Source organism: Hakea prostrata, chromosome 5, assembly GCF_041222555.1.
Source record: "Hakea prostrata isolate BN-2017 chromosome 5, UWA_Hpros_2, whole genome shotgun sequence".
Taxonomy (NCBI): domain Eukaryota; kingdom Viridiplantae; phylum Streptophyta; class Magnoliopsida; order Proteales; family Proteaceae; genus Hakea; species Hakea prostrata.
The window spans coordinates 11254300-11264855 of NC_142604.1; the positions used below are offsets into that span (position 1 = coordinate 11254300).

A 10556-nucleotide genomic window follows, 5' to 3' on the forward strand; every position below is an offset into this window, starting at 1 on the left:
ATATATGACATATCACCTAAAGTAAATCATCAAGGATTATTTACCCCCCAAAAAATTTTTTTTATCAAGAGTTATCATAAAAATTGTGGTGGATTTTGCATCAAAATGGTTTATTATTATTATTATTATTATTATTATTATTATTATTATTATTATTATTATTGAGAGAATCAAGACGACTCCCTTATTTGAGCAGACAGTGATATTTCATCTACCAATAAATAAATAAATAGAATATTAAAATTTTGAATTTTTGGGAGTCAAATTGACAATTGATTTAAGTAAATAAATTAAAGATATCTTCCTAGCACCAGAATGAGTACTTGATTAGAATTTGGATTAAAGTTCATAATTTGACTTCTAAATAAAGTGTTCTACCAAGGAAAAGAGAAAACTTCTAATTAAAGTGCTAATTGGGGCAATAATGGGGATTTGTAATTGATTTTTTTTCAAGAGTAGTAAATGTAATTGACTGCAAACACAGGGGATCTATATGTAATTTGTTCATAATGAAAAGTTGTAAGAACAATTCATGTCTTGAAATTAAAATCAAGCATCCATTTGATAACTCATCGAAAAAAGTTTATTGAGTTTTTTACTTAAAGAAAAAAAAAAAAATTGGTCGAATACCATTTAAGTAAAAGTTAAATATGTTGGGTTTAAGTGAAACGATTTTAGAAATGTTTGTGAAATTTGACATCGTAAACATAAATTAAAATTTTCTCATAATACCATAATACTCTTTTATTCATTGTTTCTTCAACCCTAACAATAGTGACCGTTCGATTCTTCATCTTTTGTATGTATGGAGACCAAAACCCTTTTTCCTTTTTTTGTATTTTCCATCTCTAACAGAATTTTAGCTGTTGTCATTGCAAAAGTAGTCTTTGCTCTTCATCTTCCCTATTTTTCAGTTAGTGCGATAAATGTTTGTTGATACTATTTATGTTTCCAGAAGTAAGTTTTATTAAACGCCTATAAAAATATTTTTGCTTCCAGAACCACACAAAACTGCTTTTATTTCTCGATGCAAAAACATTTGGTGAGTTATCAAGGATCTGAGTTTCTTGGGGGAATTGAAATCTAATTCCTTGACACTAGACAACTCATTGTTAATTACTAGTGTACATTATATATAGCTCAAAAATCTTACAACAAAGGAGACGTGATTAACTTAATGATATTATAATTAATTAAGATAATAATTATGATAATGATAACATCTTAATCATAAAGAAGGATGAGTAGAGATTGTGTTCAGGAAAGGGAATCCAAAAATATAATTATCAATTGCAAGGGGTGAACTTGCAACCAACCTTGCCAGAGCCAGAATTAGCCCTTTTAAAGCGAAGTGCAGTTAATAGGGCTTGACGAGAAGAACCCAGTAAAGCCATATTCATATCTGCTATTACCACAAGTGTAGGGAAGGGAAATTGAACACTGTTGTATGAATTGAGCAGTGCAGTTGTTCCTTCTCTGAGAAGGGTTCTGTAAAGATCTCCCCTTCCTTGAAGTCCTTGATGTAGGGTCATATCAGTTCCATACCTTCTTGCTGCAGTTAGTCCAAAAGCAAAAGCTACCTTTGTATCAGGGCTCACTATCTTCCAGTAACATTTGTACTCTGCCATCAACCAATTCCTGCCCAGAAAGGTTAAGATAATAAATAGATGAATTTGATCAAAATACTACAAGAGAGCTGTAAATTTGTCCCAGCAAACTCAAGCCCAACCAAATATTTCCAAGCTTAAACTGAGCTTTTCTCATGGGGATAAGTTAATTTAGGGCTGCAACAGAGATGGGCTGGGTTAGGCTCTTCAAATTCAATCCCAGCCCAGAATATCTCTAGCTAAGCTCATTCCCCACCCTAATCTTGACTTAGGACTTAAAGATTGGCTTTGGCTCTAATAAATCTTATATAAAAATCAATTGCTCATACTTAAAGAAAATATATATGTATGGTTAATGCTAAAGTAGAGTAACATTATGGCAATGTTGAGTAGGACAAACATTAATTTCAGAATTGTTGTTAGCCTTAATTCCACTCTTAGGGCCAAAATCTTGAGCGCAGGCCCTTTTCGATCTTAGGACGGATCAAAACATATTAACGCCAGTAGGGCCCTTGACTTGTAAAACGTGTGGGGTAGTGTTTTTTTAAGCTGCTAATGTAAGCTATGTCATCTAGGACATTGATTCTATTTGAATGCTTCGGATGCAAATACATGTACATTTATGTATGTAAGATTCATCAAATTTGTGAGAATGGATGCAATCAGGGTGGCCTACTCTCACTATCATAATTTCTCGTATAAAAATGACAAGCCTCAACTTAGAGAACCTTCTCCTTTTGGATGTTCTTGCACAACTATACTCCTCTCTTGCATTAATTGCATCTTTGAAAGTATCCTTCATGACTTTCTTATGAATCATTGAATCAAAGGACAAGGATACGGGATGAATAAATAAAATTGATTGCTCGATCCAAAATGCATTAAATAATTTGAGGGGCATTTTGGTCGCTCCACGTTTGAAATTTGAAGCTCAACGGTATTAGTAAAAAAAAAGAACAAGACAAGTACTGAGAAATAGGGAACTTACTCGGCCGGACAAGCTGAAGCCTCCAAGAAGGGAGCCGGCGGCAAGGGTGGCAACCTGGGACTTCGAGGGCTAGGTGACGACGGAGTTGGGGTTGGGCTTGGAGGTGGGTTTGGGTTTGGGTTTGGATTTTGGATCGGGTTAGGGGATCGGGTCGGGCAGAAGGGCATAGGCTGGGCAGGTTGAGAGACCAAGGCATCCACGGTATACATGGCCATACCAAACACCTCAAACATCAATTTCAAATTCTGCGGCGGCCCGGCCGATGCTCCGCAGCCTGCGGTGGTGGTGGTTCCCGACACCTGCGCCTGGCAACCGCTCAAATCTGGGCTTCCAACGAACCTCATCGTATAGCTTCCCAGTATATTGGTTGTCTCTTCCCTCATCATCGTCATTTGTCCATCGTTTCCCCCACACGATACCTCCACTTTCGCTCCTGCAACTCCCAAACACATCATCTACAATTATAAATAAATAAAGCTTGACGTTTGGATTGAATGGTGAATGGTGGTGAATGGGTTTTCTTTGTCACCTTCAAGTGGGTAATCAAAAATGCTCGTCTTCCCATCCCGACATTGGTCGCAGAAGACAGTACCAGTGACCATTGCATCGGCTTGTGTTTCTCTTACGGCAGCGCAGAGAAGAAGAATAGCTGAAATGAAGAAGAACTTGAGTAGTGAATCCATGATTATGGGTTGGAACATCTCTGCCTTGAATTGCATCAACCCAGGTAGATTGTGAAGAGTTAAATAGAGGAGCACATTTTATTTCAACTCTCAACTGTCATCATTTAATATCATGTGAGAATGTGAATGTGAATGTAAGTGGGAAACGGGTTCTTATTGGAGACAAACTCTCCCGAACTTTATAGCCTTCTGCAACTGTACTATAGGAGCATTTAATTGATGTAATTGTTCTGAAAACAGAGCAGCAGTAGCTTTTTCCCCTGCGATAGATTGCAAGTTGCAACATCATGTGATTGGCTTCATATCAGTATGGGAAGGGTGTTTTCACCATCTGTTCGATGATATGCTTCATAGAATTAATAAGATGGAGAGGATGTTTGGTGAAGTGTTATTACACTCGGCACCTAACGTTTTCCCTGATGATACATAAAAAGTCAATACAGGCGTAGTGGTGCTGCTCTTTTCTGGGTCATATTGACGGTGGAGCATTTAATGGCCAAGAAAAGTAGAAAACAGGAGGCAAGGGACGCATTGATGATATGAAGTTTGGGGCAAGCACTAAGATACAAATATGGAGGTGATCGAGATCTGGGAGAGCCATTGTTTATGTAGAAGCTGAGCTTCTGCTTCCAGAAACATGTTAACGTGATATTGTAGTGGGCAACCTTTTTTTTGTCCGAAGGATGTTCAGAAAGGTAAACTGGAATAAATTTCATTACCATAAAAAGAGAAAAATACTCCCAACTGCTAACAAATTCACAAGTTCTGGTTTGAACATTTGATCCATCAGAATGCAGAAGTTCATGTTTCCAGAGTGAAATTAATGCTTGGTGTGTCACATTTCAAACCATTTGATCTATCACAAGTTCTTCGCTCCAGCTTTACAAAAAAGCATCTCTGAAGCACTTAGCATAATAAGAATCCATGTGAAGAGAACTGCACATTGGCATTATGGCAATCTGCAATCTTTCACCCGTACAATGCATTCACAACTGTAACACTACCAAGCAGATATATGGTAAACAACAGGGTCATTCTGGAGCTTGGACTCCTTACAATTTCTAGTCTAAAATCTAATCAAATTCATTAGATAAGTAGAAGTCTCTTGAAAAAATAATACATTAACTAATTCTCCCGAAAAACAGCTAAAAAATCCCGCAAAACATGATGACGAAGTGAAAACTTATATAACAATAACTAGCACCCGAAAAAGAAGAAGCATGTAGAGTGACAACTCTGTTACTGGGTGAAGTTAATTAAATCCAGATTGAAAAGGAAAAACCACCAAAATTGTCTCCAAGCTGCTTTCACTGCAAAATCACAAAACCAAAATCCGAGGAAACAAGAATCATGGGTGGACAGCTAACACCCTTTCACCGTCGTATTTGCTATGCATCTCTCATCCTCAGTTTTCTGTGGCGGCTCCTTCGTCAGTTTCCCTATCACCAAACAAAAGGTTAGCACTTGAGAACCATAGCAAAAAATTCAGATTATTTAAATACAGCTTCCCCAAAATAAATAACAGAGAACAGGATGGTATTTCATACGAACTACAGTGTAACATGAATATTCTGACCAGAAAAAAGAAATTCAGTTTAATCTTGAATCAAAAGCTCTAAATTACAAACAGATGTGAATAGATTAGTTAGGCAGTCAAGTGGCAAGTCTGCACTAGGAGTCTGACAATAGAAAAAGAAAGGCGACAAGAAACTATCGTGGAACCCAACTTGCAAAACTAGATAATCTTCTAATCTTTTAGGGGCATCAATAGATCACCCCCAGAGGCAAACCTCCCATCGCTGAAGATGCAACTAGTAACATGCAGTACCAGAAAAATTCCATCTTAATTAATGATATTTTTAACTAAGCAAATTTAAACACAACGAAAAAATGAAACTTGAGTGCACAATACTCAAAACAGACTGAATTAAGTTAGTTACTCATGTGCATACATTAAAGTGATCCATGCAACTCTCGAAGAGTCTAATCAGTTAAAGTCTGAAGCAAATAATTGTATGAAGAACTAATTACATGCATCCCCTGGATTTTTCCTCTTCTCCATGCACCCCAATGTTTGGACTATTACATATGTGATCCTGAATTAGGGTGCTGTTAGTAAGCTGTTAGTTTTGAATTTAAATTTACATTTTTACCCTTATTATTGTATCATCATGAAATTAAAATATAGATTTGAAATGCCATTTCCAAATTCCCAAATTGCCTAGTGTTTGTACCCTATTACCTTCACCATCTCTGGTGAACCTCCCCCTTCCTTGCAGAAACATTCTCCAGCAATCCTACCCATGCTACGCATCTCTGTGTTTGCTCCAACTTAGGCAAACCATGGAATGTAATCAGAAGGTAAAGGAGACAAGAATGTAACAGACAATCCATATTTAACCTGGAGTCAATAAACTATACAGAAATTCCTCACCAGCTAATTACAGTGAATTATCTTCTACACAGAATTCAGAAATAGTTGTATGCACTATATTAACCTGAGTGAAGAAATCATAAGCCAACACACTGGAACCTACCATCTCACCTAACACCTTGTAGGTATAAGAAAGAAAACTAACTTCAGGGGTTCTACCGTTCTACCAATCCCTTCGTGGACACTGAAGAAAGCAACCCAATTCTGATGGACTCTGGATTCTATCCTCTCTCCTAATACCTTTTAGGAATAAGATAGAAAACTGCCATAGGGTTCTAACAAGATAGAAACTTCTAACAATCTATTCATGAACACTGTAGGAAGCAACCCAAATTCTGATAGACTCTGGATTCTATCCTCTCTCCTAGTACCTTGTAGGAATAAGATAGGAAAGTAACTTTGAGGGTTCTACCAATCTCTCATGAGCACTGAAGGAAGCAACCTGACTCATGGGGGATTCTGGAATCACCATTGTCATTGTTAATATCATCATGATCACCATCATTGTCTCTCCTATGACTATCCTTGTAAATTTTCATTATGATCTAAGTATGGTTCGCTCACAGGCAATGACAAAGGAGTCACAAGTATTCTTGCAGATGGATGATCTCCTCACTTCTCAACCCTTTTTGTCAATTTCTATGAAACCTTCGAACTGGATATCATCATTTTCTTAAATCAGCAAACCCTAATGTCGCCCTATTTTCCACTAATTGAGTTGGTTCTATTGCAAGTCTTCGGGCCAGCACTTTTCCTTCATTGAAACCCTTCAATTGATAATTTCATTCAACTAGTTTTTACCAAGGAAGAGGAAAAGGAAGAGGAAGAGTATGTCACGTTAAAAATGCTGTGAAGGCATGGACGATTTTTGACAAAGAAGACTTCATTGATGATGAATATCCAAATCTGCTAGAAAAATACAATCAGATCCAAGAGCAAAGCCACCCCTAATTTCCATGACCTCAAACTTGAAAAGAAGTCATGATCGGTACTCATAAAGTTGTCTATCTACATCTTGTCTAGCAAGGATTTTGTTAGCGGCACCGGCCACCTCCAACACAGACACTGCTGCTGATACAGCTTGGCAGTACCAGGCTGGATGGGATGATACTGCCCTCCAAGATTCAGATACCAATTTCTTTTTTTACTAGTTGCCTTCCCTAGTCTTTGTACCACTGATCCGTTAATGGCCAACCAGATACTGATTCCTAGTCCTTTTTGTCCAATCATCAAGTTGTACATGTATCTATCATTGCTTCCGTTGAAATGATCCATAAAATATGGAGGATGATATTTGCGTACGAAAGTACGTTTATTAATTCCTAATTGTTTGTGCAGCATTTGGATTTTTTGAAGGAGTGTTCATGCAATACCAGTTATTTTACTCCCACAAGTGGAGCCACCATTGGTGAATATACCCATAAATTTCACCATCAATTATACCCCAACGTAATTCTTCCTGTTTCCTACAGAATGCCAATTCAACATTTTTATTTTTCTTGGCTCAGAATTTTCAAGCCTAGCAAGACATTATGTTAAATTGAGCACATTATAAGCTCCTAACCAAATTCACAAGGGTGTAGCCAGACCTAGCAAAAATCTGAAAGTAACAACTTCTCAGATCTACCAAAAGGTGAATGGATTTTCAAATATCAAGACTGTGATAGATGATTTAACAGTCATATAAGAATAGAAATAATCCAAAATAAGCTAAACAGAAAGTTCCTTTCAACTTTAAAGAACTTATGCAAAGTCATGAAAAAACTGATGACAACAGGCAAAAACAAACAGAGCATAAGAACTAATTAATGCGCAGCAATAGGCATCCTTGCTTGACTAAACAATATCATTAGCTTATCCACCTAAAATTTGGGAGGGGTGGTGGTTAAACAATTTGATTCAACAAACTAGAAGTGGATCAGCCATGAAGAACATACCTAGGGATCGGAGCATCAACTGTATCACTCTTCCTCCAATTTCTCTCAGTAGAATCCTCACGTGGACTTTCCCTTCCATTCTCACTTCCCAAATTCTTTTTCCCCCAAGATGGCCCATCAAAACCCCCAGAATCCTTCTTCTTAAGTTTCATTGATTCAAGCTGTTCATCAATCTTCTTCCAATCTTCTCCTTTTTCTGCCAAAACCTCCTCTCGAGGCCGAGCATCTCCAAACGGGTTGGATCCTTTACCTCTGACCGTCACCCCTGACACTTGCTGTTGTTGTTGTTGCTGCTCCTCCTGCTGCTCCTGCTGCTCCTGCTGATCTCCATTATTAACTGGCAACGTACGAGGCTGCAAAACAAGTTTCGGCCTTCCACTTGCATTACCTTCTTCCCTCTTCTTGCCCCAAGTATCTGAATCCGCAGGTCCTCCATTAGATGTCTCCTTCTGAAACATATCAAAACCCCCTCGCCGCTCCCTACGGTTCTCAAACCCACCACCAAATCTGCGACCTTCCGACGGGGTGAATGTCTTGTTTCCCACCCAACTGTCGGACTCTTCAGCCCTAGAATGCGAATCGAAAAATCCACCTTTCTCCCTCCGCTCAAAAGAAGGAGCAGGCATAGATTTCTTGGTGGCGCCCCAATCATCGATTTCATCAGCACGGGAAGGGCCAGAATCCTTATTAAACCCACCATTCTTACGAGGCTCATCTGAAACCCTAGAAGAACCCCACCTCGAGTTGGAAGAATCCTCACCATTAGAAGCCCTATTCCGACCAGCACCATCATTCAATCCATAAGAACGGAAACCATGGCGTGAACGATCAATCTCCTCTGCAGTGCGCTCACGGGGACCGGTGGGAAGGGCGAGTGCCTCATCAAGGGTGAGGCGATTGACATTGGAGCTTGGTGCTTGTTTGCCTGTTCCAGGCCCAACTGGCTTCCCTACGTTGAATTCGGCAAGAGAGAAGGTCTGACCTTTCTTCTTCTTGGACTTGGAAGTGACGCCTGAAGAGGCAACAGCAGCAAGAGATGGGAAATCCAAATTCACATTCCCTTTTTCGAAATCATCTTTCTGCAATTGCTGTTGTTGAAGAAGTTCGTCTTCTTGTTCTTCTGAATCAAGCGCCCACTTTCCTGGCTTCGACCAAACAGACGATACAGCGGCCGCCATTGTGTCTCTTCGCTTCTTCCTTCTCTCTCACAGTCGTTCGCGCGCTCTCCTGCCTCTTTCGTTGGCTCTCTAACGCAAGCGTTCGATCTTGTAGGAATTATATATCCAACGTTCGATGCTGTTTGGTGATGGACTCATAGTTACCCTAGACTTACCGTCCGAAAGGGAAACGGAAACGGAAACGTTAACAATTTTTGTGTAATTTCATTCTCAACGGTAAACTCATCAGCTTTCAAAATTACGAATATTATCTTTACTTTCTAAAATTAATAAAAGTTAAATATTAGACGACCATTATGCCCCTTCCTGAAGAGAAAACCCTAAACCCCTCTTCGTATAATCGGGAAAAAATTATCTACTGTACACATCTTTCTATTGTGCAGATCACTGCACTTTTATACTAAATAGAAGGCTATGATTAAAGACTTAATGTTAAATTGAAAATTTCTCAATAATCTTTTACTTTTCTTGCTTTTCAGTCACTTATTTGACATATAAGTACACTCCTGTACACAACGGATGATATTTTTTTTTCCAGATAGTCATTCATTTCCTTTTTTTGTCAACAATATGAAAATTTCATTAATTAAATGCATCCAAAGACAAAGGTTTGGAGATGAAGAAGTTTGGGAAAAAAACAAAGAAATGTGGAAAACCTTACCAATGTCTAGAGAGTTTAAAAAGATTAGCTACCCGGACTAGATAGTCAGTAAAACTATTTCTAGACTTAGATATGTAAGCAAATCTAATAAATGTGAAATCCAAAACAATTGTCCTAATTTCAAAAATAAGGCTTAAACCCCTCCAATCAAGAGAGGTACTAAGACCTTGAAGAGTTTGAATGGCCGGTTTAAAATCCGAACTAAAATGCACATTCGAAATTTTCAAACCTTTTGCCAAAAGGAGACCATATTTAAATGCCTCCAATTCCATCAAAGTTGCTGATGAGCTTTCATTTCCAATGCATTGGGTTGCCACGAAAATCTGTTGAACATCCCACAAAATGCATCCTTTGCCGCTAAATAAAGATCTAGAATCCCATGATCCATCGACAAAAAGATAAAATAACTCTAAATCATCATCCATGCTTTCCATTCTATGCAAAGGGTATGTTGTCCTATTGTCTCCATGAGAAGTATTAGTACAAAAAAATTGAATTTCTGCATATAAAGTATGAAAAGATGTGAGTGTATGTTTTATGGAATGATCACTTACATTAAAAAGAATGGAATTTCTAGACTTCCAAATACACCACATAAGAGAGCTCCACACCTAATCTTAGTAATTCAAATTCCCACATTCTTTAAATTTATCAAATATAAAATATATTCAATCATGAAAGGATTCACCATGGAAATCTGAAACATCATGCCTAAGAGGAGATATTCTTCAACATTCTTTTGTATGGGAACAAATTAGTAAAACATGACCAAAATTTTCAACATTCTTGCCACATATAAAGACATAATGGGGTTTGAGCACTATTTCTATGAAAAAGAGATTTTCTTATAGCAAGCGCCTCATAAGATGTTTTCCACAAGAACTATTTAATCTTTGGTAAGGTATGAATATTCCAAATTCTGTTCCAACAAAAGATGGTGATGATGAAAAATATATATTACCTTGGGAGTTAGACATTGCCAAACATTGGTAGTAGGCTGATTTTACCTTGAAAGTTCATTGCTTTGATTGTACCACTCCCATGTATCCATATATTGGGGGAAATGAT

General features: G+C 37.9%; 2 protein-coding genes across 2 annotated transcripts; both read right to left on the minus strand.

The window, feature by feature from the left end:
• Window positions 1–1060: 1060 nt before the first annotated feature.
• On the minus strand, window positions 1061–3548 carry LOC149015099 (Pollen Ole e 1 allergen and extensin family protein). The gene is made up of 3 exons (XM_089155874.1): window positions 3125–3548; window positions 2596–3028; window positions 1061–1638 (listed from the first exon to the last, which is right to left on the minus strand). Exons 1-3 carry the CDS (start codon window positions 3312–3314, stop codon window positions 1287–1289), a joined length of 975 nt encoding a protein of 324 aa, XP_089012000.1. The 5' UTR covers window positions 3315–3548; the 3' UTR covers window positions 1061–1286.
• A 63-nt stretch (window positions 3549–3611) lies between these two features.
• LOC149015100 (eukaryotic translation initiation factor 4B3-like) lies at window positions 3612–8934 on the minus strand. The gene is made up of 2 exons (XM_089155875.1): window positions 7650–8934; window positions 3612–4717 (listed from the first exon to the last, which is right to left on the minus strand). Exons 1-2 carry the CDS (start codon window positions 8825–8827, stop codon window positions 4684–4686), a joined length of 1212 nt encoding a protein of 403 aa, XP_089012001.1. The 5' UTR covers window positions 8828–8934; the 3' UTR covers window positions 3612–4683.
• Between the last annotated feature and the right edge of the window lie 1622 nt (window positions 8935–10556).

Coding starts and splice junctions, on each gene's coding strand:
- LOC149015099 (XM_089155874.1), bottom strand. CDS start 3,314: ATGCAATTCAAGGCAGAGATGTTCCAACCCATAATCATGGATTCACTA. Junction 3,029..3,124: donor TTTTGATTACCCACTTGAAG/GTGACAAAGAAA, acceptor TGGGAGTTGCAG/GAGCGAAAGTGGAGGTATCG. Junction 1,639..2,595: donor GCTTCAGCTTGTCCGGCCGA/GTAAGTTCCCTA, acceptor CTTTCTGGGCAG/GAATTGGTTGATGGCAGAGT.
- LOC149015100 (XM_089155875.1), bottom strand. CDS start 8,827: ATGGCGGCCGCTGTATCGTCTGTTTGGTCGAAGCCAGGAAAGTGGGCG. Junction 4,718..7,649: donor GTTGATGCTCCGATCCCTAG/GTATGTTCTTCA, acceptor GTTTGGTGATAG/GGAAACTGACGAAGGAGCCG.